This window comes from Oryctolagus cuniculus, chromosome 9, assembly GCF_964237555.1.
Source record: "Oryctolagus cuniculus chromosome 9, mOryCun1.1, whole genome shotgun sequence".
In the NCBI taxonomy this organism is placed as follows: Eukaryota; Metazoa; Chordata; class Mammalia; order Lagomorpha; family Leporidae; genus Oryctolagus; species Oryctolagus cuniculus.
Genome location: NC_091440.1, coordinates 127,477,113 through 127,502,682, shown reverse-complemented (window position 1 = coordinate 127,502,682; position 25,570 = coordinate 127,477,113). Strand labels below are relative to the sequence as shown.

General features: G+C 52.6%; 1 protein-coding gene across 14 annotated transcripts in view; it reads left to right on the top strand.

Moving 5' to 3' along the window:
* CAPRIN2 (caprin family member 2) overlaps positions 1–12,061 on the top strand; it is a 46,847-nt gene extending 34,786 nt beyond the window's left edge. For 4 of the 14 annotated variants that reach the window (XM_008259437.4, XM_070049602.1, XM_070049604.1 and 1 more), the window contains exons 13-19: positions 1,071–1,172; positions 2,331–2,468; positions 4,758–4,926; positions 6,336–6,521; positions 7,775–7,875; positions 8,531–8,594; positions 11,143–12,061. In XM_008259437.4, the coding sequence (XP_008257659.1) occupies positions 1,071–1,172; positions 2,331–2,468; positions 4,758–4,926; positions 6,336–6,521; positions 7,775–7,875; positions 8,531–8,594; positions 11,143–11,711 (1,329 nt within the window). In that variant the 3' untranslated portion in view covers positions 11,712–12,061. The remainder of the gene's footprint in view (positions 1–1,070; positions 1,173–2,330; positions 2,469–4,757; positions 4,927–6,335; positions 6,522–7,774; positions 7,876–8,530; positions 8,595–11,142) is intronic. The other 10 variants (XM_051850392.2, XM_008259442.4, XM_070049603.1 and 7 more) reach the window with 10 other exon arrangements.
* Positions 12,062–25,570: the final 13,509 nt, after the last annotated feature.

Here is a 25,570-nt window from a genome sequence, read left to right as displayed (position 1 = left end):
TTGCCCCAGTCTACACAAGGCTGTCCAGTGACCAGGGTTTTCAGAAGCCATAGATGCAGTTTGTTCCCTGGTGCAGAGGCTGTGGCATGGCTGTGTCAGAGAGTCCGCTGGTCACTTCAATAAGAATGCATCTTGCTAGGTATTAGCTGAGACCTACTGGAGCAGAATTGTTAGGGGTGTTACCTAAGCATGTGTGTGTTTAGGCATGACCGCCGAGTTGGCGTCTTTGTCTTCACTCAGCAGCAGGGTGAGCTGGCTCCCCAAGCAGCTCCAGTAGTCGTCTCATTATTTTAGTTGGCGAGAAGAAAGGCCTAGTTCTACAGACACTTGAGTTTCTTAGAAATTCTAAACCCTTCCCCACTGCACTGCTTGAGCCTCAGAACCACCTGGAACGTGGGGACAGAGGACGCTGTTGGCTGCGTGTTGCTCAGTTTTTGCGGCTGCGTCTGTGCGTTCTGGGCTTCCTTCCTAGAGCTCTGAGTGTCGCGCGGGTCACACTTGCTGCAGGCTCTGTCCCCGGGCGCTTCCTCCCGGTGCTTGGCTCCCCAGCTGCTCCGTCTTTGCCCTAGCATCACGGAGCCCTGTTGGCATTCACTGGCGAGCTTTGGGCGGGGAAAGACTGCACCTGTTGACCCAACCAGTCAGAAACGCCTAACTCACTGTCACCTCACCTCCTGCTCCCTCCTTCTGTGCAGGTGCCCGTGCCTGGAGTGTGCACCCGACTTTCTAGGGCCAAGGGTCTCGAAAGGGAGGGTGCAGTCGGGGGCCGCCCAGTTGGGTGATGGGGCTGCCTGGGTTTGGAGCTCCCACCTTAGTTGTGGTGCTGGGTTTTAGTGTGATGGGGGTTGGGGGGGGCAGTCACTTAACCTTTCTTTGGCTCTGCCTGCTGGTCAACCATTCAGGGGTTTTATTGTTAGGATTAAATATGTGAATATGTGTAGCACGTGTAAAGTGCTTAGGTTGATAAAGAAAGTTAGGTGTCAAGAAACCCAGGGCCCAGAAAGCGCCAGGTGCAGGTGCCGGTGCGCACGGCGTGGCTGTGATGCTGTTCTCTGTCCTCCCATGTGCAGGCTGCTTCTCCAGGCACCCGCAGCACCAACGCTGGCTTGGTCACTGCCGACCAGGTGTCTTCGGGATCAGAAGCAGAGTTTATGACCTCAGAGACCCCTGAGGTAATACGAGTGATTCCTCTGGGTTCTTTGCTTCCTGTAGAGGTAGCAGAGGCGGCTTCTCTTGGGAGGGACCGGCGTGCTCGGGTCCACGATGTGCCCATCTCGGTCTCCGAGGCGTTGCCCTCTGCTCCTTCCGGTCTTGACACGAGCACTGCTGGCTTTCTTGTGGCTTTGCCATGAAGTGGATTTCACGCCGTATCTCGTGGGATAGATGTGCCAAGTCTGAACACGAAAAAACAGGACTGCTTTGCGCAAGTCACTCATCTGGCCGCTGCCCGTTGAGTCGCTTTGTCGTGTTGGTGAGCGCTGACTGCTCATCAGAAAGCCTCTTCCAACACGGTGTTGGTGTATTCGGTTCTGAGTTTAGTCTTGGCTGTGTTGCAGCAGATGCTTCAGACAGAGGCAGTGACGGAACATGAATTTTTAGGGGTGGGGTCATTGGTTGAGCAACTGTGGGGTTTTACTTTGAGGGCTCACTACTGTGGAGGCATGTGCTTTCCCTTGAGAGTAGAAGCAGACACAGCTAACAGGTCATGGGATGCTGATCTCAGGGTAGTTTTGGGTGCTCCCTGTAAGAGGAGGAAGTGATGGTTGTCAGGTAACTCAGCTCTGTGTGCTGCACACTCTGATTGGGGCGGTTTCTGGTGGCTTTTGGATTTATGATCTGGTAAGACTTGGCTCCCTCAGGTGAGGATGATTTAAATCAGGGCAGGGTCAGTTTTCTTCTCCGAGAAGCGGACCTGGAAACCGACGAGTACGCACTGAAAGCGGAGAAACTGGAGGTGTACCTAGGGAGCCTCCCCCAAGCCTCGTCCTGCCGTGTGCTTGGGGGCGGAGCCGGGTTCTCGGGCGGAGATGGCGTTTCAGGGTTGGAAAGGTTCGAGCTGCCCGTGTGGCCGAGCCCCTGGTCTGCTCGCCCGGCCGCGCCGCTCACTGGGAAGGCGCTTTCCCTTAGTCAGCAGGTTGTGCAAAGCAAATAGGGCCGTGCCGCCTCAGCAGTTGAGATTTGAAATGGTAAGCAAAAGCCATTCTTCTGCATTCCTGTGTCCAAATGCCATCCCAAAGAACTTGCTGACTTCCACCGGTTTGGGGTTTAGTGGGAGCTAACTGCTGGTGACGGGGCAGGTGATTGGCTGATGCTGCATTTGTCGTCCCCAGGCAGCTGTAACCGCCAGCAAGCGACCGTCTTCTCCCGCCGTGCCCATGGCCAAGGGCTCTGAGCAGGGCTTCCAGTCACCCCCAGCGAGTAGCAGTTCTGTGACCATTAACACAGCCCCTTTCCAAGCCCTGCAGACAGTGAGTATGAAGCGTGGTGCTGGCCGTGGCTCACTGCTGCCGGAGAACTGTTGGCTCTCTGCATCCATCGCTGGCATCACGGGCAGAGCCCGCCTTCGGTCTCAGGGTCACTGGGGGTGGTGGATTTGGCATTGGTCCCATGGGAATCAGTGTTCAGTGCACAGCCTCTCTGGTTCTCGAAGGGTGTTTGATGAGAGCCCGTTCCCTCCCAGCAAACCAGCAGGTTGGGGTGCGGGCCCGTATGCAGTCAGTGAGATGTGTGGGTCAGGAGCATGGTTGTGCAGCAACAGCTTCGTAGTGCTTGCTAACGTCACCCTGGGGACGACCCACAGCCCCCGGAACACGAGGTGCAGATGCACACTGAGGGGTTCTCTCATCGTTGGGACAGATGTGTGGCGTTTTTAGATATGCTATACTGATAAAGCTAGATGTGTATGCGTGTTCTCTAAGCACAGACACGTACAAAGTAGTTCTTCTGGGGGAAGAAACATCTCAGTGAGCCAACAGGTGCCTCTCCTGTTGGTGCCCAGTGTCCCGCAGTGGGGGGTGGGGCCAGTCACGCAGCCACGGCACGTGGCTGCCCACTGACCCCACGGCTCGTTCGCCTTCCCACGTGATGCTGGCCCTGATGGAACGTGTTAGTCGCCTTGTTCCATCGCTCCCTGTCTGGCGATCCTGCGCAGTGTTGCCACACTGGTTTTACCGACTTTTTGTGTAGCCTGATTAAAAGCAGGCAGAGGTCCCCGGCGGAATGAGATAGAGTCCTCAGCCAGACAGTGTTGCAGTCGGCTGTGAGCTGCCAGACTGGGCCCCTGGGCCAGCCGTCTGCATGCTTGTCACGGTTCCTTTTTGCTCATGCCTGCCTGTTTGACCGCCACCCAAGTCAAACTCGTCTTTGCTTTGGTAGGCAGGAGGTTGTGCAGCCAGGCCCTGTTCGCAGTCACTGGAGTTGTAGCCCTGGGAAATAGAAGAGACTTTGTACTCAGGACGCTGGATTTTCCTAGGGAGGTTGGCGATCTGGGGAGACGGGAGCTTGTCATGTGCTGGGCTGTGTGCAGTAAGGAGGACAGAGCAGAGTGAGGAGCTGGCTAATTGAAGTGCCAGGGTCTCACAGGTTGCAGCCTCCACATGGAGAAGTCCAGTGAATGGTGGACTGCTGTGTCTCCAGTTACTGGAGACAGACCCTCGTTCCCTACTCCGCTTCCCTGTTCTGAGCAGACACGAGTGTGAAGGCATGATAGTGGGGGGTTAGCTTTTACTCTTGGGTGTCAATTCTGCCAGCACCCAGATAGGAGGACTCTTAAAAGTTCATGAAGAATCCATGTCACAAAAACATGCATACATTTCTAGTTTTTTTTTTTTTTTTTTGCACCAAAATCAGTTTATCTTTTAATTTCCCTTGTATACAAACTTCGAAAGTATCCTCACAAAGGTTGGGGTTTTTCTCTGCGGTATATTGTACCTAATACAGGGTCTGCCGCTTTGTGCACTTGGGGGCACTGAGTGTATTCACGGTGTTGTGCCGCCATTACCACTGTCTTTGTCATGATCCCAAGCGGAAACTACCCACTCAACCGTCATCACTTCCATTTCCCACTTGCCTCAGCCTCTGGTGGCCTCTGTACTACCTGGTGGCCGTGAACTTGTGTGTTCTAAGTACCTGATCTAAGTAAAACCACGCATCGTCTGGCTTATTTCACCTAGCATGGAGTTTACAGGTGTGCGGCAGGATTTTGTTTCTTATGGCGGGATAAAATTCCACTTCATTTATGCCCCTTACTCTTTCTGTCCATCTGGTGACGGATACGTGGGTTGTTTGTACCTTTGAGTGTGCTGAGTGATGATGCTATGAACCTTGGTGTACTAAGTTCTGTGTGAGTCCCTGCTTTCCGTTCTCGGGGTATTTCCCCAGAAGTGGGGTTGCTGGGTCATAGGGTGACGCTTCTGGGCGTGGTCAGGAGCCACCATGTCTTCCCCCGGGATCGCACCCCTGGCAGTGTCAGGCAGTTCCAGTTTTTCCACATCTCGCCACCACTCATTTTCTGTCTCTTGGATGACAGCCATCCTAATGGGTAGGAAGAGGTATCTTAATGCGGTTTTGATTGACATTCCCCTAATGGCTAATCCTACTGAGAGGGTTTTCCTGTGCTTACTTGCCATGTGTCGTCTGTCCAGGTCCTTGGCCCATGCTAAAGGCTTGTTTGAATGTTGGAGAGTTGAAGGGGATGCCACCTTCAAGCTTAACGCGTGAGTCTTGACAAGTGACTGAGTGCACCCTTGTCTTTTAAGGTATTTAATGTTAACGCACCTCTGCCTCCACGGAAAGAACAAGAAATGAAAGAATCCGCTTACTCAGCGGGCTACAATCAGAGTTTCACGACAGCGAGCACACAGACGCCACCCCAGTGCCAGCTGCCAGCCATACACGTGGAACAAACTGTCCTTTCTCAAGAGACTGGTAAGACGTGTGCCCGGGGCAGCCACAGCTGGAGGGGCGAGCACGTGTCACGTCTCCATGTGTTCCTCGAGCACTGCCTCTGTGGTTAGGTTCACCTGGGCGTTTACTTGTTGCACTGGCAGTTCTGAGGTGCTGGACCTAATCTGCAGACTGGTTGCTCTGATCGCCCTAGACGGTGACTGAGGTTGAAGCACTGTCCTGCTTCTGTGCAGATTTTGAGACCATTCTGTTAGTGCTTTTACAAAGTGCAGAAGAATGATTATCTGGCCTTTGTTTTTTTCCCTGTTCTAAATATTTATTTAAAAGGCAGAGGTAAACAGTCTCTTGTGTCCCCTGGTTGATTGCCTGAATGCCGCTGCAGCCAGAGCTGGGCCAGGCGGAAGCCAGGAGCACACGCTCCCTCTCTGTCTCCCCGTGGGTGGCAGGGGCCCTCCTGCCTGAGCCTCCTGCTGCATGCTGGGATGCGTGGTAGCGGGAAGCCGGAAGTGGAAGTTGAGCCAGGACTGGAATCCAGGCTCTGGTATGGGCTGCAGGAGTCCCGAGCTACAGTTAAATGATGCACCGTCCTGCCCGTCTTCCCTCGTAGTTGACACAGAGCTGTGAGTGTGAAGGTATAACTTGATGTGCTTACAGAACTGTTCGCCCAGGGATAGGAGACCGCTATGATCTTTCATGCTGTTCTCAATCATGAAAAAAACTAGAGCTTTGTGCGACTTCTTAGTGAATTCACCGAGTGTTCAGAGTCCTGAGTTAAGCAGCTGAGTCCATGTGGATCCCTGGCGGCCACAGGTGGTGTCACTGCATTCTCTCCTGATGGCTGGGCTGCGTGATTTGCATAAAGGAGGTTTTCATCATGTCTTCCCAGTTACGGGTTCTGATTAAAATTCTTTACCTTACATTTCCTGATCTGGAGTATTTGCCCTACTCTTTAAAAAAAATTACAAAATATATATAACACAAAAATAACCCTTTTTACAGTTCGGTGGCATTAACTGCATCCAAAGTGTGCAGTCATCAGCACCTTCCCTGTTCTGCACTAACTCCACCCTCTGCTCTCCTCCAGCCCTTGGCAACAGCCGTTCTCTCGGAGTGTGAACTTGACACCCCTTGGTACTCACACACGTGGTATCCACAACGTGGTCCCTGTGCGGTTGGCTTATTTCACGTGACATGATGTCTTGACAGTGCGACCCGTGCTGTGGCATGTGCCAGAATAGCTTCCTTTTGAAGGCCAAATGATGCTCACTTGATATGTTCTGTGTGTGCATGTACACACACACACACCTCTGGGTTTTTTTTGTAAAGGGAGCCAGTGTCTGAGGGTTCGGATATATCTCGACTTTTAAATCTCAGGAGCACTGGCCCTTTGTTGCCATTTAACTCTCGGACTCTTGAACTATTTCCTTAAGCAGCCAGTCATCCTCCTGATGGAGCTGTTCAAGTAAGCAATGGTAGCCTTGCCTTTTACCCAGCACAGACGAGCGTGTTCCCCAGACCTGCGCAGCCGTTCGTCGGGAGCCGGGGCTCTGTGCGAGGGTGCGCCCGTGGGGGCAGGCTGCTGGCCAACTCCTACCGCTCCCCTGGAGGCTACAAAGGTAGGCTCTGGGCCAGCCCCAGTTACACCTGCTCTGTTACTGCCTTACCTTGTTCTCTTTTGTCATTGCCAGTGGTAATGTGGTAGAGAATTCTTTATTTGTAAGTAATAAAGTCGTTTTAATACGCCTGTCCTCTCTTTCCTAGGAACTGCCTTTCTGTAGGAAAGCGCATAGGTTCTGTGACTGGCTGAAGGTGAAAGGTTGACTGAGCTTTAAAGATTTATTTATTGATTTGCAAGGCAGAGTGGTAGGGGGAGAGGGAGGCAGAGAGATCTTCCGTTTGCTGGTTCTCTCCCCAAATGCCCACAGTAGCCAGGGCTGGGTCACACTGAAGCTGGGAGCTGGCAGCTCCATCCTGGTCTCCCACGTGGGTAGCAGGGGTTCAAGGGCTTGAGCCATCTGATGCTTTCCCAGGTGTATTGTCAGGAAGCAGACTTTGAAGTGGAGCAGCTGGGACTTGAACAGGTGTGTTGATAGGGGTTACTGATGTCAGGGCTTAATCCACTCTGCTGTAATGCTGGCCTGTTGTTGGTTTTTGTTTTAAAATTTAGTTCTGTGAAAGAGTGATAGGGACAGAGAAGAGAGAGAGAGATCGGCCATCTGCTGGTTCACGCCCCAACAGTCAGGGCTGGGTCAGGCCGGGCCAAAGATGGGATCTGGAAAGTCCACGTGGGTGGAAGAAACTCGAGTGCCTGGGCCATCATCTGCTGCCTGCCCAGCGCGTTAGCGGGAAGCTGGAGTGGTTGGGACTTGAAGTGGCACTGCGGGGCGGGTTACAGTGTCCCAGGCAGAAGCACAGCCCACTGCACCACAGCGGCCTGCTTCCATCTTGCTTGGGATGGCATGAATTTATCCTCATGTTTGAGTAACTGCTTTTTTTAGTTAATTGTGTTTGGTAAAACTAGTTGTTACTGATCGTATTATATCACAGGTACGAGCATGGAGTCGAGACTGTAGTGATCTCTTAGGTTTTAGTTACGGTTGTTCAGTGTTTCACGGGCCTTAAGCAGCTACTTACAGCACCGCATTCAGCCCCTTCCTGCGTTTCTTCAGTTGCAGATTTCTAACCTCAGCTTACTCAGAGTCAGCGATGTTTTATAGATGCGTGTTTCTCTGTGGAAGCGATGTCAGTAGTCTTCTCCTGCGGAAGGCCTGGCTGCTGATGGCATTACAGGATCAGTGGAATTTTTAAGGCAGTACAGAGTTAGTTTTCACCATGGCTGAGTTTAACTTGCTGTGTTTTTATTCATTAGGCTTTGATGCTTACAGAGGACCCCCTTCAATTTCCAATGGGAATTACAGCCAGTTGCAGTTCCAGGGGCGAGATTATCCTGGAACTCCTTATTCCCAAAGGGTAAGAGTCTCTGCCCCACGTGGGGAGTGTGGCAGGTGGTGCTGCCAGGCTGTGATTAAACCATGGCGGAGTCTTGGAACTGCTTGTAAGTCCTGGGGAGGGTTGAATTGGACGTTCCTATCACCCAGAGGAGGGTACGTGGCTGCCAGTCACACGAAGCTTCAGTGGTGTGAGGTGCTGCGAATTTTTAAGTAAGATTTATTTATTTATTTGAAAGGCAGAGTTAGATCTGGGTGTGGGGAGAGAGAGAGACAGAGACACACCTTCCATCACTGGCTCACCCCTCAAATGGCCACAATGGCCGGAGCTGGACTGATCCGCAGCCAGGAGCTTCTTCCGGGTCTCCCCCATGAGTGCAGGTGGCGGCTTCACCGGCTGTGCCACAGTGCTGGCCCTGGCACTGTGCCTTTCACGGAGTTCTCCGAGTGCTTCGTTGGTTTACAAGTGTGAACGTAGCTAGTTGGGCAGGTTAGTTACCAGGAGAAGCCAGCATGGCCGTTCCTGCCCCTGGCTGATGGGTTTCCCAGGTGTGTGGCTGCTGGGGGAGGCAGGATGGAGCACTAGGAGGAGCTGGATAATCTTAGACTGACCAGTCGGTAATCCTGGGCACTCACTAATTGCAGTGCTAGAAGGGGATGTCCTGTGTTGCTTTCAGGATAATTTCCAGCAGTGTTACAAGCGAGGAGGAGCTTCTGGCGGTCCTCGGACAAACTCGCGAGGTAAGGGCCGGTGACCAGTGCTCTGCTTGCCCTGGACGCCTGCCGAGCGCCCTCCACAGGCCGCGCACTTTCAGCCTTTGTCTCGGTGTTCCGCTTGCTTGTTAGGGGAGGTGTGACATGACTAGAGGAGCTATGGATCCTGTGGTCAGCTTACTTAGAGGTGTATGTTACCTAAATTAATTGAACACCAGAGCATAATTTAATCTTAGATACATACTCCTGATGCTGACTGCACAGTTTTGTGTGTTTCAGGCTGATGGTTTATTTTTAAATAAGAAGTACTTACAGTTTCTTGTCATTACTCTGATAAATTTGAATAATCAACAGTTCAGACACACTGACTCAAAAAGCAGTATATGTAGAACACTTTTTTTAAAAGTGTTTATTTGAAAGCCAGAGTTACTGAGAGGCAGAGGACGAGAGAGAGACAGAGAGATCTTCCATCCACTGGTTCACTCCCCATATGGCTGCAACAGCTGGAGCTGCGCCGATCCTAAGTCAGGAGCCAGGAGCTTCTTCTGGGTTCCACTTGGGTGGGGTGCGGGAGCCCAAGCATTTGGGCCATCTTCCACTGCTTTCCCGGGCCATAGCAGAGAGCTGGATTGGAAGTGCAGCAGCCAGGAATCAAACCAGCACCCACATGGGATGCCGGCACTGTAGGTGGCGGTTTTACCCACTGTGCCACAGTGCCAGCCCCAGCACTTCTTTTTAATTTTTTTATTTTTTGACAGGAAGAGTGGACAGTGAGAGAGACAGAGAGAAAGGTCTTTCTTTGCCGTTGGATCACCGTGCTGATCCGATGGCAAGAGCCAGGTACTTCTCCTGGTCTCCCATGGGGTGCAGGGCCCAAGCACTTGGGCCATCCTCCACTGCACTCCCGGGCCACAGCAAAGAGCTGGCCTGGAAGAGGGGCAACTGGGACAGAATCCGGCGCCCCGACCGGGACTAGAACCCAGGGTGCTGGCGCCACAAGGCGGAGGATTAGCCTATTGAGCCGCAGCGCCGGCCCCACAGCACTTCTTAAAGTGTGAGGAGGCAAGACTGAGCAGACCTGAGAAGATCAGTAATTACTGCAGGGGCCAGTGTCGCAGCACAGTGGCTAAGCCTCCGCTTGGAACACTGGCACCCCGAGTCAGAGCAGTGCTGTCAGTCCCAGCTGCTTCACTTCCTGTTGGGCTTCCTGCGAGTGCGCCTGGGATGGCAGTGCAGAGTGACACAAGGGCTGGGGCCCTGCACCACGTGGGAGACCAGGATGGAGTTCACGGCTTCTGGTTTCCGCGTGGCCCAGAGCTGGCTGTTGTGGCCCTTTGGGGACTGAACCAGTGGATGAAAGATTGATGATCTCTCCCTGCCTGCCATACCTCCCCCCTCTCTGCTTTTCACAAAGAAATCGATAAACTTAAAAAAAAAGCTGAAGATAATTATTTTATAAGAAAATGTGGTAGTCGTTATGTGTTTGCATTATTTCTGGCTAGTGTTTTTAATACTGCACATAGATGATGTCACATTAACTTGGAATTGAAAAACAGGCTTTCATCATGCAATTAAAACCAGCCCAATGTCTGAATGGCTCGAGGCCAGTGGTTCTGAAAGCTGGCTTCTGTTAAGCTCAGTTTTCCTGAGTTCTTCTACATGAGCCGATCCAGAAAAATTGTTGGTTTGCTGACTTGAGAGAGAAGGAGAGACAGATCTCCCATCCCCTGGGTCACACCCTGAATGCTTGCTGTGCTCAGCCAGGAGCCAGGAACTCAGTGTATGTGTGTATGTGTCCCTTGTAGGAGGCGGGGACCCAAGTTTTTTTTTTGACAGACAGTTGCACAGTGAGAGAGAGAGACGGAGAGAAAGGTCTTCCTTCCACTGGTTCACCCCCCAAATGGCTGCTACTGCCAGCGCACTGTGCTGATCCGAAGCCAGGAGCCAGGTGCCTCCTCCTGCTCTCCCATGCAGGTGCAGGGCCCAAGGACCCAAGTTCTTGAGCCATCCCCTGCTGCGTGTCAGGGTGCACGGTAGCAGGAAGCTGGAATTGCGAGTGGAGCCGGGTCTCCAGTGCAGGCACTTCTGTAAGGGACGTGGGTGTCGGTGTCGTCCAGACACCTGCCCTACAGCAGCCACTTGGAGTGGAAGATGCATCGCTGAGAAGTGAACTCAGTGAGGAAGGAGTAGAAAGCATGCAAGCCTGTCCTTTAGTTTTGCTGCCTCTAACCAGCTTTGCTGAGTTACCCAGTGTGTGTTAACGCTGGCCTTAGCACACTGGCTCAGGTGCAGGCGGGGGCGGTGCCTTGTGCCTCAGGTAAGAATACAGACTGCCTCTGGACGTCACCCAGTGTTCCTTACCCTCTAGATCTCCCTGGCTGTAGAGTAGGAGTGTGAAAGCCCAGCACCAGAAATTCCCAGCAAAGTGCAGTCTAGTGGTATTTCACTGCTTCTGCTTTGGAATGGACTATAAAAATGTGTCTCGAATCTGTGTTTCAGTAGCCGACTCATATTACATGTTGTGTTCAAAGCTAACTGTTTCCTTATGAGAAACTCACTGTTGCTAATAAAACAGCAGGGTGGAGTGATTCTTCTCAGGTCAGCAGCCCGGAGCGGGACAACGAGACCTTCAACAGTGGCGACTCCGGCCAAGGAGACTCCCGTAGCATGACCCCCGTGGACGTGCCCGTGACCAATCCGGCGGCCACCATACTGCCAGTCCACGTCTACCCCCTGCCTCAGCAGATGCGCGTGGCCTTCTCGGCGGCCAGAACCTCCAACCTGGCCCCTGGGACGCTGGACCAGCCGATCGTGTTTGATCTGCTCCTCAACAACCTGGGGGAGACGTTCGACCTGCAGCTCGGTCGGTTCAACTGCCCGGTGAACGGCACGTACGTGTTCATCTTCCACATGCTGAAGCTGGCGGTGAACGTGCCACTGTACGTCAACCTCATGAAGAACGAGGAGGTCCTGGTGTCGGCCTACGCCAACGACGGTGCTCCCGACCACGAGACCGCCAGCAACCACGCCATCCTGCAGCTCTTCCAGGGAGACCAGATCTGGCTGCGGTTGCACAGGGGAGCCATCTACGGCAGCAGTTGGAAGTATTCCACGTTTTCCGGCTATCTGCTCTATCAGGATTGAAAGTATGGCGTCGGCAGTGAGAGGATGGTGTTCGCATGAGTGGGCTGAAGGGAGGAGTAGTCCCTGTCCTTGGCACTGGTTGGTGTAGGAAAATGTCTTCTTTCCCAGAGGAAGGAGGAGAGCCTTATTTTTTGTTTGCCTCCCCAAGGTGAAAAATTTCAGGCCGAATGACAATTAGCACTAATCTGGCACTTTATAAATTGTGATGTAGCCTCGCTAGTCAAGCTGTGAATGTATAATTGTTTGCACTTAATCCTTAACTGTATTAACGTTCAGCTTACTAAACTGACTGCCTCCAGTACAGGCGGGTTACAATGCCTTGTTGTGCCTCAATAAAAAGGTTACCTGCACCCGCCGTGGTCCTGTTCATTGAACGTTGCGTTGAGAGGTGACATAGCCAATTTTTAAAGTTCCTGCTACTGTTTTAAAATAAGACTTCTATAAAGCTGTTTTTCCCCTGGGTTATTACCACACATACTAAACATCTCGTTCAGTGAAAAAGACTTGATTTCTCCCGTGGACCCAGTCCTGCAGTCTCCTTGAAGCCATTCTGTCTCTCAGTTGGGCATCTTTGGGTACCTGTTGCCACGATACAAGGTATGGTAGGACGCACACAGGTGATTTTCTGGCCCACTCTCGGTGAGACGTGGCCTTCACAGTGAATGCTTCGTTTGAATAGGCAGAAAGCACAGGCTCTGTGGTCAGGGTTGTGTTTTGAGTCCCGACTCTGCCGCTTGGTAACTGATCTTCGGCAAATCATTTTACCTGTGAGGCTGACATTGCCCCCGCCCCCCATACCTTCTCTGTTAGGGAGTCTTGGAAAAAGTTCACAGCAAGCATGTGTTCCGTGTTAGAAGAGAACTGCCTGGATTTCAGTTTGCATGTGTGTTCACAGTAAATGGGTGTTGCACTCGCGTTTTCCCATGAGCCTGTGGAAGGACCCTCCTGTGGTGCTCTCTACAGAGGGAACGTAGGGCCACTGTTGGCAGAACCTGCTCAGTTCTGGTAGGTACTTGCTGCGTTAGGGATGCTCGCTTTCCACCTAAATAAACTAGTTCATGGCTTTAGCATCCAGTGTTCTGTGGGTGTGATTAAAAGATTTGGGGTTGAGGGGTGGTGCTGTGGTGTAGTGGGTTAAACTGCAGCCTGCTACACAGGCATCCCATCTGGGCTCTGGTTTGAGCCCCACTGCTCCAGTTCCCATCCAGCCCCCTGCTAATGCACCTGGGAAAGCAGTGGAAGATGGCCCAAGTATTTGGGCTCCTGCCACCCACATGGGAGACCCAGGTGAAGCTCCAGACTCATTCACTGTCACTCACTACCACCCCCAATAACTCTGCCTTTCAAATAAATAGATCTTTAAAAAAAAAAAAAAAAAGAGTAGGGAACCCAGAAGTTGAACAGTTGGAGATCAAGTTCATCATGTTGCTGTGACGTTACATTTTCTACCAGTTGTCTTTGGCTTAATCCCTCCCCCACGTAATCATTTAAAGTATTGTAGACAACTTTTTTTTTTTTTTTTTTATGACAAGTGTCAAACAACAAGAGCTTAATTAACTAGGGGGCCCACTGATGCTACCAGTCATATTGTAGGAGTCTATTTAAATTCTCTTTTACCAGGTTTAAAGATTTTGTGTTGTACATTATTCTCAGACTTGGGAGGATGAATGGACAAGATCTTTCACTGTGATGTGAGATTGCTTTTTGAAGATAGTTCTGTAAAGTCGTAGTGAAGCTCGCGTAGCTTCAGACAAGTGACCATGAACAGATTTCACTTCTGTGTGCGGGAGGTGGAGTGGGGAGTAGATACGCGAGGCCCACTTGCAGAGCTTGTGGGAAGAACGCGAGTTTCACTGGGCAGATCTTGTAGGTGCGACTGAAGTGGAAAGGCTATGTGTGTCATTCTTTCTGCGTGTGATTGTAGACACGTGGTTCTTCTGTGGGAGGAGGAGTTGGAGGGGAGCTACAGCGACGCTGATTCCCGGGTGTCCCCTGAGTTCTGGGCTGTCACCCTCAGTCTTTGAGTCTTTGACTCCCGTCGGCTCTGATGGGGTGAGCAGCGCGAGTGCAGAGCACGTGTGACTCACTCTGGTCCCCGGACCCCGTGGTCTCTCAGCCGTGCTGCTTGTTTAACTTACGCAGCTCCATGACAGCTGTATTTTTTAATCCTTTCACATTACGTATGTGATGTTTCTACCATTATTTCCTATTTGCAAAGATAAATTTAAAATCTTTGCTTTAATGACATGATGTTCTTTTATGATCCCGGGATAACTACCAGATGAAGTTTTATGTGTTTTATGTTGAAATAATTGTGTGCATACAGACTTTTCCTTTTTTAAACTTTTATTAAATAAATTTCCAAAGTACAGCTTTTGGATTATAGCACCTTTTTCCCCTCATAACCACCCTCCCACCCACCACTATCCCATCTCTCACTCCCTCGCCCATCCCATTCTTCATCAAGATTCATTTCCAGTTATCTTTATATACAGAAGATCAATTTAGCATATACTAAGTAAAGATTTCAACAGTTTGCACCCACACAGAAACACAAAGTATAAAGTACTGTTTGAGTACTAGTTATGCCATTAATACATAGTACAGCACATTAAGGACGAGATCCTACATGGGGAGTAGGTGCATAGTGACTCCCTGTTGTTGATTTAACAATTGACACTCTTATTTATGGTGTCAGTAATCACCCGAGGCCCTTGTCATGAGCTGCCAAGGCTATGGAAGCCTCTTGAATTTACCAACTCTGATCTTAGTCAAGGTCATAGTCAAAGTGGAAGTTCTCTCCTCCCTTCAGAGAAAGGTACCTCCTTCTTTGATGGCCCGTTCTTTCTGCTGGGATCACACTCGCAGAGATCTTTCATTTAGGCTTTTTTTTTTTTTTTTTTTTTTTCCCCACAGTGTCTTGGCTTTCCATGCCTAAAATATTCTCATGGGCTCTTCAGCCAGATCCGAATGCCTTAAAGACTGATTCTGAGGCCAGAGTGTTGTTTAGGACATCTGCCATTCTATGAGTTTGCTGTGTATTCCACTTCCCATGTTGGATTGTTCTCTCTTTTTTAATTGAATCAGTTAGTATTAGCAGACGCTAGTCTTGTTTATGTGTTCCCTTTGACTTTTTTTTTTTTTTTTTTTTTGACAGGCAGAGTGGACAGTGAGAGAGAGAGACAGAGAGAGAAAGGTCTTCCTTTTGCCGTTGGTTCACCCTCCAATGGCCGCCGCTGCAGCCGGCGCACCGCGCTGATCCTGGCAGGAGCCAGGAGCCAGGTGCTTTTCCTGGTCTCCCATGGGGTGCAGGGCCCAAGCACCTGGGCCATCCTCCACTGCACTCCCTGGCCATAGCAGAGAGCTGGCCTGGAAGAGGGGCGACCGGGACAGGATCCGGCGCCCCAACCGGGACTAGAACCCGGTGTGCCAGCGCCGCAAGGTGGAGGATTAGCCTATTGAGCCACGGCGCCGGCTTCCCTTTGACTCTTAATTGTATCATTATGATCAATTATGAACTGAAACTGGTCACTTGGACTAGTGAGATGGCATTGGTACATGCCACCTTGATGGGATTGAATTGGAATCCCCAGGCACGTTTCTGACTCTACCATTCGGGGCAAGTCCAATTGAGCATGTCCCAAACTGTACATCTCCTCCCTCTCATGCTCACTCTTGTATTTAACAGGGATCACCTTTTGGTTAAATTTAAACACCTAAGAATAATTGTGTGTTAAAGAGTTCAACCAATGGTATTAAGTAGAACAAAAAATACTAAAAGGAATAAAATAGTAAGTTGTTCCTCGACAGGACAAGGGCTGATCAAGTCCTAGTTGCTCCTAGTGTCTGTTTCACTTCAACAGGTTTCCTTTTAGGTGCTCCAGACTTTTCCCATATGACTCCTCCTCTGCCCTCCCTCCAAATACTTTAAATGATTTTGGCTTAAAAAACTCAGTTTATGTCTCTGGCTCCTGTGTTTGCGCCTCCACCCATCCTGGGGTGTTCCACTGACCTCCTTAGTGATGAGGCCGTGGTGCCTTTGTACTCATTGTTTTAGCTTTTGGGCAAGGGTTGACAGTGATTATTGCATAACTCATTAGTTAGCAATGCAAGATAATAACTGCTGGATTATACAATACTGTCATCTCTTACCTATACCAGGAGGCCTCAGGCTCGGTGTTGGTCAAGCGTTATTTCACACGTTCTGTACCTTGCCAATAATGAATTTAGTCGCTTCAGTATCTGGCTTACTGGCTTGAACCTGACTCTTAGAAACAAGAGAGACTTTCAGGTGTTGAGGCACAGCAGGTGTAACAGGGTCAACCTCTGGGACCAAATCTCTGGTTATTTCCTTGGTTTCTGTCACACCTTTTTTGTCTTTCTGTCTGGAAGTGTTCCTATTTAGAAGCTGAAACTTTTTCAACCTTTGTCTTACTTTTGAGCTTGACTTCCCGGGAGATTGTCCTGGTTTTGTCTTGCTAGTATTTTTACCGTGTGTGGAATCACTGCTAACATTTAAAATTTGTAGCATACTTGTTAGCTTCCAGATCTATATATATCCTGTTGACTTAGGATACATTGTTTTCTGACTGCTAAAGGATAAGTCTTTTGGGTTTTCTGGTTTTTAAACAAGCAGTGGCACTTGAATCGGTTTCAGGTGGAGTTAGTAACACTCGGAGACAAACCCATCAGCAGAGGGACGCGTGCGAGGCGCGAGGTATCCTCAGAGCAGTGCGGATCGCGTGCGCGGAGCCGCTGCTGCCCGGGCCAGGGTGTCTGGAGCGGCTGTTGAGCAGCTTGGAAGGTTTCACTGTTTGTCTTGGAAGGAAGACGCGCTCGGCTTTGGAACTGGCAGCGGGGGCGCAGCTCTGTGCAACCCTGCAGGTGAAACCCCACCCGGGTGCCTCGGCCCGCCCTTGGCGTCTGCACGCGGGGCACGTGAGGAGTGTCAGGCACTGTGTGGTGGAAAGTTGTTTCACTTTGCTCCTCTGCGTGGTGTATTCCCGGTGTCTTTCCCCCCCAGGCTCTTCTCTGGATTACATTGGCCGTGGGTCTTGTGGTAGTTGCCGACTGTTCTCAATTACGAACGGGGCACCAGAAAGCTTCCGGGAACTCTGTGTAGCTGGGACTCTGCTCCTGGGCTTCGTGGAGGCAGGGTTTGTGGAGAGGCATAGGACACAGACGGAAGAGTTTGCGCGATGCAAGACCCGGATGCTGCTGAGTGTGGATCCGTCTGCTGCGTGACCTTTGTGCAGGGAAATGCTAGTGTCAGAAGCACGTGCAGTGGGAGTCAGTAGCAGACAGGGAATGCAGAAGCAGCTCACACCTACGTGCACAAATGAGCAGGCTTCACCTGTCCGTGGAGAAACAGGCGCTCAGATTCAGGGCTTCCTGAACATGTTGGCAGAACTGGAATTTAAAAATGTTTATTTTGGTGCAAAGCACTTTTGCAGCCACACGCGGTTTGCTCATGAGCCTCAAGCCCATGTATTCTCAGGGGTAGAGCTGGGCTGTTCTGGGAGGGTCGGTGCACAGTAGCCTTCAAGGCGAGAAAGCCAGACATCCTGCGGCGAGGAATTGACACAGAGTTGAGGAATCGGGCCAGGCGACGTGCAGAAAGAGGGCTTGCATAGCGTTGGTTACAGAAGCAGACGCTGAGCCACTCCGTGGCTGATGTGCTAGGGCTCAGCGCGCTGTGTGGGAGAGGTCACTGGTAGTGCAGTTTTAGACCTCTGAGTGCTTGAATGGATTGTTTCCTGGTACGACGCACGGGGGAGTTGATGGTGTTGGCCTGGAGGGTTTGGGGCTGTCTGAGGAGTGAGGGAGCGTTGTCCATCCGTGCTGTGGAGCGTGAGATGCGTGCATCGCTTCGTGGTGAAAACCTCTCAAGTCAGGAGACGGGACGCAGCGGCGGTGCCTGCCCTGCCTGGTCTCTGGGGAGGGTTTGAGTGTTGTGAGGACCGTCAGGCCTGCGCTAGCTCCCGCGGAGGGGTTGCACCGCCACAGCGCTTGATGCTCACAAAGCCCCTTGTAGTCTGCACTGTCACCTTCCTTCATCTCCGTGGGGTTGTGAGGCCTGGACGGAGCTGGCTGCCCTGGTTCCTAAGCCTGCTCTGTCCTCTGGCGCCCGGTGCCTCTGCCTGCCCATGGTCCCCAGTGCTGTCTCAAACACACACGCGCCTTGGTGTGCTCTCAGCTGGGCTGTGGCCAGCTCTGTACTTGGTAAACTGTGCTCCCTTGAGGTTGCTGTGGTCCTGAAGCTGAGGCTGGGGTGGCCTGCTTTTCCGAGTGGGAGGTGGGATGCCCGGGAGGTGAAGAAGCAGCATTTGGAAGAAGAGACGTGAGAGGAGACGGTCTGCATTGCCGGTCACTGCAGCTGTCTCCAGCGCTTTCCCGTCCACACTGCCAGAGGCACTGGGGAGCGGGGGGTTCAGGCCCCCACGCAGGAGCTAAGTGATGCTGTCCCTGCCCTCTTGTGCTGGGGCTCATAGGTCACTGATGGCGGTTTTGTAAGAAGTCTTCAGGAGATCTGTCACGTTCTTGGGAGAGCTCCCATCTGTTGTTTGACTCCCTAAATGATACCTGCAATGGCCAGGACCAAAGCCAAGAGCCAGGAACTCGCTCCCAGGCTCCTGTGTGAGTGGTAGAGACCCACATCTGAGCCATCACGGCTGCCTCGCGGAGTCTGCATTGGTAGCAGACTGAGGTCAGGAGCGGGAGCTGGGTGTCAGACCCGGGTCAGGGGCATCTTAATCACTAGGCCAAACGCACACCTTGCATGAGCCGTTTTTTATTCTTAAAGATTTATTTGAAAAGCATAGTAACAGATCTTGGATTAGCTGGTTCAGTTGCCAAATGGCCACAACAGCCAGGGCTGGGCCAGGCTGAAGCCAAGAGTCTCCCATGTGGGTGGCAGGGACCCAGGTACTTGGGCTGTCATTAGCTGCCTTTCCAGACCTGTTAGGAGGGAGCTGGATTAGAAGTGAAGCAGCTTGACCTTGAACCGCCGCTCGGATGTGGGGTGCTGGTGCCATACACTGTAGCACCTCACGTTTTCTGTTTAAAAGGTCACTGTTGACTTCCGTTAGCAAAATACTGAAGATGCTTCATTTGCAAGAAATCTGTTTGCTTTTGCATGAATTTTAGGTGCTCTGTTAGTGAACTCCGACAGTGTAGATACTTTAGAATGCAGGTATACTGTTACCAGCTATACAGCCTTCAACCACAGATAATTTAACATGGTTTAAAAGATGTGTTATTAAACTTAAAGGAATTTCTATGCATTGAGCTTTTTAAAAAATTTATTTGAAAGGCAGAGAGAGGGCTCTTGAATCCGCTGGCGATTCCCAAACACCCACACAACAATCAGGCTGGCCCGGCTGCAGTCAGGAGCCTGAAATGCAATCTGGGTCTCCCACATGGCTGGGAGGAGCTTAAGTGACCACCTGCTGCCCCCAGGGTGTGCATTAGCCGGAAGCTGAAAGCCTGGGGATTCTGATACGGAATTGGATATCTCAGGTGGGCTCTGAACTTCTGTGTCAAATGCCCACCCTTGTGCATTGGTTCCTAACTTCCCCTCTGTACCGTCTGGACTAGATGGAAGTCTAACGCCGAGAGGTGATGAGCTGTGTGGCAGACGGGGGAACAGCTGCCTGGTATTACACCACGATGACGTAAATGGCAAATCTCAAGACAGGGCAGGGCTCTGAGTAAAAACTGCTTCCTGCACCTTGAGCGCTAATGCAGGTCACCCCCTCTGCTAACTTTGGGGTGATGCTATTGGTTCCCGTGTGTACACAGGTGACACCCAGTTCTCCATCCCAGCCCTGTGCTTCCCTCGCCCAGCTCCCGAAGGAGTGCCAGAGGATCATGGGGAATCTCGCGGGGGTGAACTCCAAGTGTGTCCGGTTCAACATGTCCAGTGGCAAAGCTCACCTTCCCTGCCAGACCTGCGTTGCATTTTCCCTGGTTAATGACTTCATCGGTCATCAAAGCTTGGGACGTTCGAATACTTCCTGACTTCCCTTGGTTACTTGGTTACTTAATCATAATTGCTGTTGATTGTACCTGTGATGGGTCTCAAACCTTCTCTTTCCTACTGTGGATGCCTTGTTTCAGAGCCCTTGTCCAGCATTTGCACTGGATTATACATTCAACCAGTGCTCGCACATTGCTTTTTTTGTGCCAGTGAGAGACTATATCTCATGTCTTTATTCGAGAAGTAGAGTTAGAGAGGGAGAGACAGAAAGGTCTTCCATCCACTGTCGCAGTGGTCAGATCTGGGTTGATCCAAAGCCAGGAGCTTCTTCCATGTCTGCCACTTGGGTGCAGGGTCCCAAGCAGTTGGGCCATCTTCCAGTGCTTTCCCAGGTCATAAAGAGAGAGTTGGATCAGAAGAGCAGCAGCCAGGACACAAGCTGGCACCCTTATTGGATGCCAGTGCCACAGGCAGAGACTTGGCCCTCTATGCCACAGCGCCAGCCCCCCTCATTATGTCTTAGTCGCTGAAGGTTGACTGAGGGGTGTCTCCTTTGAAACAGACCTCAAGGATAATAGCGCTTCCTGAGCCTGTCCCGTGGGCAGGGAGCTGACTTGACAGCTCTGGGAAGCAGGCACAGAGAGGCGAGCTACACGCACATCGCGACACTCCGAGATTGAAATAGCCAGCTCACGTTCTCCCTCCAACAAGGTGAGCTTGTCGCGGCAGGAAGAAGCCCTGGCACCCGAGGAGTGTAGCACAGGGGCCCCAGAAACAGCCCGACGTCAGTTAAACAGATGACAGTGTAGGGCAAGCCGCTGAAACACTTGTAAAGGCATCAGAGAACACAGCCTGGGAGTCTGTGTGTTCCCCTGATCTTTTCCTGTTGTCTTGGAAACCCTCAGTTGATAGTGTTGCTTTTAGTAACTAGTCTTGGAGTGTCCAAGGCATGTAAAGTTTTCCTGGGGACACTGGCTTTTTCTTTAATTAAAAAAATTACTTAAAGCTGAAAGAACCACATGGAGATAAGGAGAAACACACGCATGCACACGGAATCCATGCACTGGTTCATTCCACACATGGTTGCAACAGCTAGGGCTGGGCCAGCCAGGAGCCTGGAAATCCATCTGGTGGGTGTGGTGGCCAAAGCATCTGGGCCATCCTCCATGGCTTTTCCCAGGCCATCAGCAGAGAGCTGGGACGTGAACTGGCGCCTACAGGGATGCTGTCGTCACAGGCGGTGGCTTCAACACCAGCCCCAGCATTGGCTCTTGCACTATGTTAAATTTTTGTGGTAACTGTCAATGCACATGTGGTCCTAAGACGTGATACGTCCCATGGACTCCAGCTATGCACATGCCATTGTAAGACGTGATACGTCCCACGGACTCCAGCTATGCACATGTCGTCCTAAGACGTGATACGTCCCATGGACTCCAGCTATGCACATGTCGTCCTAAGACGTGATACGTCCCATGGACTCCAGCTATGCACATGTCGTCCTAAGACGTGATACGTCCCATGGACTCCAGCTATGCACATGTCGTCCTAAGACGTGATACGTCCCACGGACTCCAGCGAGTTTCCTTCAATGGTCGCTGCAAAGCTACAGCGGCGCATTACAACCAGGAACCTGGCGTGGACACCGTGAAGAGGGTGACCGTTTCCCTCGCCCCTGGAATCCTTGTGCTGCCCTTCCGTGGCCACATGCACTGCCTCGTGGCTGCAACCCCACTCTAACCCTTAGCCACTGCAGATCTGGGTGTTTCTGTGATTTCTTTTAGTTTTGAGGATGTTTTCTAAGTGCAGTCTGTATGGGACCTCTTGGGACTGGTTTCCTGTACCCGTGTGGCCATTCTTTCTGACGCTCACTCGTGTTCCGTGCATTGTACACAACACAGGTTACTTAACCGTTTGCCCACGGATGGACACCTGGACTGTTGGCAGTTTGGGCTTTGACAAACAGAGCTGATACAAACACTCATGGGAGCCGGCGCCGCAGCTCACTAGGCTAATCCTCCGCCTTGCGGCGCCGGCACACTAGGTTCTAGTCCTGGTCGGGGCGCCGGATTCTGTCCTGGTTGCCCCTCTTCCAGGCCAGCTCTCTGCTGTGGCCCGGGAGTGCAGTGGAGGATGGCCCAAGTGCTTGGGCCCTGCACACCATGGGAGACCAGGAGAAGCACCTGGCTCCTGCCATTGGATCAGCGCGGTGCGCTGGCTGCAGTGCGCCAGCCGTGGCGGCCATTGGAGGGTGAACCAACGGCAAAAGGAAGACCTTTCTCTCTGTCTCTCTCTCTCTCACTGTCCACTCTGCCTGTCAAAAATAAAAACAAAAACAAAAAACTCATGGGCACGTTTTCTAGAAAACATTCTTTAATGCAGAGTGTGGGCCTCCCTCTGCTGGTTCACTCTGCAAATGTCTGCAACAGCTGGGGCTGGAGCAGGCTGACTGAGGCCCGGTGTCCCCCTTGGGTGGCAGGCACCTAACCGTTGAAGCATCGCTGCTGCCTCCCAGGGTGCACATCAGCAGGAAGCTGGAGTGGAAGCAGAGCTGACGGGAGCCCTCACGCTCTGACCTGGCGTGTGGGCGTCCCAGGCAGTCTTAACCCATGCACCAGTGCCCACACTCTGTGCGCGTTGGTGAAGAACCAGGTACCCATTTCTCTGGGCTAAGTGACCGTGTAAGAGTGGTGGGTTCAGTTTTTTAAGGAAGCTGACAAACTTTTCCAGGGTGGCTGTACCGTTTCACAGTCCTACCACCAGAGTGTGAGTGATCTGCTTTCTCTGGATCTTAGTCGTGATTTTTTTTTTTTTTAATTTCGCCTCTGCTTTCCATTATTGGAACAACTGCAATGATGACTGTCCCCACTGCACATCATCTCGAGTGCGACCAGAGAGTTCGTTTTCAGACATTAAATGATGTGGGTGGGGAGGTATGCCTGGGAGGAAGGTAGCAGGCGTTAGGAGACACCTAGTTTAAGAGATCTCTGTTAGAACCAGCTAGGGGAGCTGTGTCTGCTGCGTTAGGTAAGCGGATGAAGTAACTGCGGCAGAATGCGGGGGGAGGAAGGGGGTCTGAGAATGGAGGTGTGGGAAGCCCTGGGGCACAGGGCGCGGTGACCAGGTGGTCAGCCAGGCCCAGGAGGAAGGGGCCCGCACAGGGGAGTAAGCTGCGGTTGGCGATGCCGGCATCCTGTGTTGACTCCCAGCTGCTCTGCCTTTTTATTTATTTTTATTTTTTATCTTTTGACAGGCAGAGTTAGAGAGAGAGAGAGAAGCAGAGAGAAAGGTCTTCCTTCCATTGATCCACCCCCCCAAATGGCCAATCTGAAGCCAGGAGCCAGGTGCTTCCTCCTGGTCTCCCATGCGGGTGCAGGGCCCAAGCACTTGGGCCATCCTCCACTGCCTTCCCGGGCCACAGCAGAGAGCTGGACTGGAAGAGGAGCAACCAGGACAGAATTTGGCGCCCCGACCGGGACTAGAGCCAGAGAGAGAGAGAGTCTTCCATCCACTGGTTCACGTCCCAAATGATCACAATGGCCAAACTGAGCTGATCTTAAGTCAGGAGCTTCTTCCAGGTCTCCCATGTGGGAGTCCCCAACAACTTGGGCCATCTTCTACTGCTTTCCCAGGCCATAGCAGAGAGCTGGATTGGAAGAGGAGCAGCTGGGACTTGAACCGGTGCCCATATGGGATGCTGGCACTTCAGGCCAGGGCTTTAACCCACTGTGCCACAGCACCTGCCCTCAGCTGCTGTGCTTCTGGTCCAGCTTCCTGCTAATGCACTTGGGAAGGCAGTGGAAGATGGCTTGGGTACCTCGTCCTGTCCCCTGGGCGGGAGACCCAGCTGGAGCTCTTGGCTCCTGACTTCAGCCTGGCCCAGCCCTGGCTGTGGTGGCTGTTTGGAAAGAGAACCAGTGGATGGAAGAGTTCTCTGTCTCTACTTTTCAAATAAATAATCTTTAAAACACTGAGAGGTATTGAGCAACAAAGAAGAGCATGCAGTACAGTGTCAGAGCGGACGATACGAGAACCAACAGTGTCTTGTGCACTTGGTGTGGAAGAGATCAGTGTAACAGGTGTGAGGACGGAAGCCCGGCGGAGCTGGACGAGGCGCGGACAGCAAGGAAGGCAGAGAACAGGTGGAGCTGCGCCTTGGAATGAGGGGTGGAAAAGAAAGCGCAGTAATTAGCGTTCCTGGAGACAGCGGCCTTTAACTGGGGAGGTGGTTTACGGATGAGGGTCAGTCACTACAGAGGCTGAAGATGTAGGAAAAGAATTAAAAAAAAAAAGATTTGAAAGGCAGAGTTACAGAGACATGAGGGGCTGAGAGAGAGAGGTCTTCCATTTGCTGGTTCACTCCCCAAATGGCCACAGGGCCAGGGCTGGGCCAGGCCGGACCAGGAGCTTCTTCCGGGGCTCCCACGTGGGTGCAGGGGCCCGAGCTGCCTGCCCAGTGCACGCGCAGGAAGCATCTGGGGCTGGAACCGCGGCCACATGGAGAGGATGGGACTTGGTCGGCTGACCTCGGCTCTCCCCAGGGCTCTGGAAGAAGGGGGCCGGGGCCTGGGTCCTGAGGGCCGGGGCAGCCTGGGGCCCGCACGGTGATGCCGACCCAGACGGGAACAGGACTGTGCGTGCGAAGGGTCCACTGTGCAGCGGGGGCGACTCCGAGGCCTGGGGCCTGGAGGGGGCGGCAGTCAGGGTTCCGGCGGGAGAGGGGAGCGGGGTGCCCTGAGAGTGGGCTCCTGCAACAGGGCTGGCGACGGGCACGCGGGCTCCCCGGCCGCTGGCGGTCTGTCTCGGACCACAGAGGGCAGTCTCCGGCTTCCAGAAGCTTCCCCAGGCCGGCGGCCCTGGTTTGAAGAGCGGGCGTGTCTCCTGCCCATCTTGCACCCGGTCACTGCACCGGTCACGGACCGTGTGCTTCTGGACAGGTCGCTCCCCACGGCGCTGGGGGGAGCCCCAGCCCTCCCTGCCGCTGACACGGGGACGGGGGCAGCGGGGCCGCCGAGTGTGGACGCGCTCGGCCCGTCCACCGCGTTTCTGAGGAGGGCCGGGGATTTTTCAGAAACTCCCAGGCACTTCGTTCCTCTCGCCTCTGTGTTTCCACACTCGGGAAATAAACTCCCGCCACCCCCGTTATGATTTTTCTCTTCTCCCGGATGGTGAATTACTCCGTACATCTTGTTAGAAAGTGGTGCCTACGAACCCTAGTCCTCTGGTTCAGAAATGCATACTTAAGGTTCACTTCTCACTGGCTGCTCCCGGATCCCAAGAAGTCGGCCTGGAACAGACTCAGTTCTAGAACGAACAGAAAGAATCACCTGGCCCCAATCGCTCAACCGGCCGCCAGCTGTAAAGACCCCGGGCCGCTCAAGCTGTCCCACCTGGGAAGAGGCGGGAAGCCGTGTTCCGTACAGCAGCATGGCGGCCGCCACGTGCTTCGTGAAACAGCATGGCGGCCGGAGTGCGGGAGTCGGAAGCGCAGTTTCCTCAAGGGCACGAGCCCGAGGCCGCTCTCCGTACAGTAGCATGGCGGCTACCTGCCGGAGCTCGGGTACCCCGTCTCTAGGAGCGGGAAGCTGTTTCCCCACAGCAGCATCGCGGCTCCTCGCCGGAGCTCGGGAGCACCCTAGTCGCCCACACACCCCGGAAAGAGGGGTTACGCCGTGTTCCGTACAGCAGCATGGCGATCACCCTTCGGGGCTTGGAAACACCATCCCACCTCTCGCTCCTAGCCCCAAATAGGAGGGACGCTATTTTCCGTACAGCAGTATGGCGGTCGCCTGCGTGGGCCGGTCGCTGCCTCCGGCCCGGAGGAAAAGACTGCCGTAAAGGAGGCGCCGCTTCCTCTACTGACTTCTCCCGCCTCCCACCG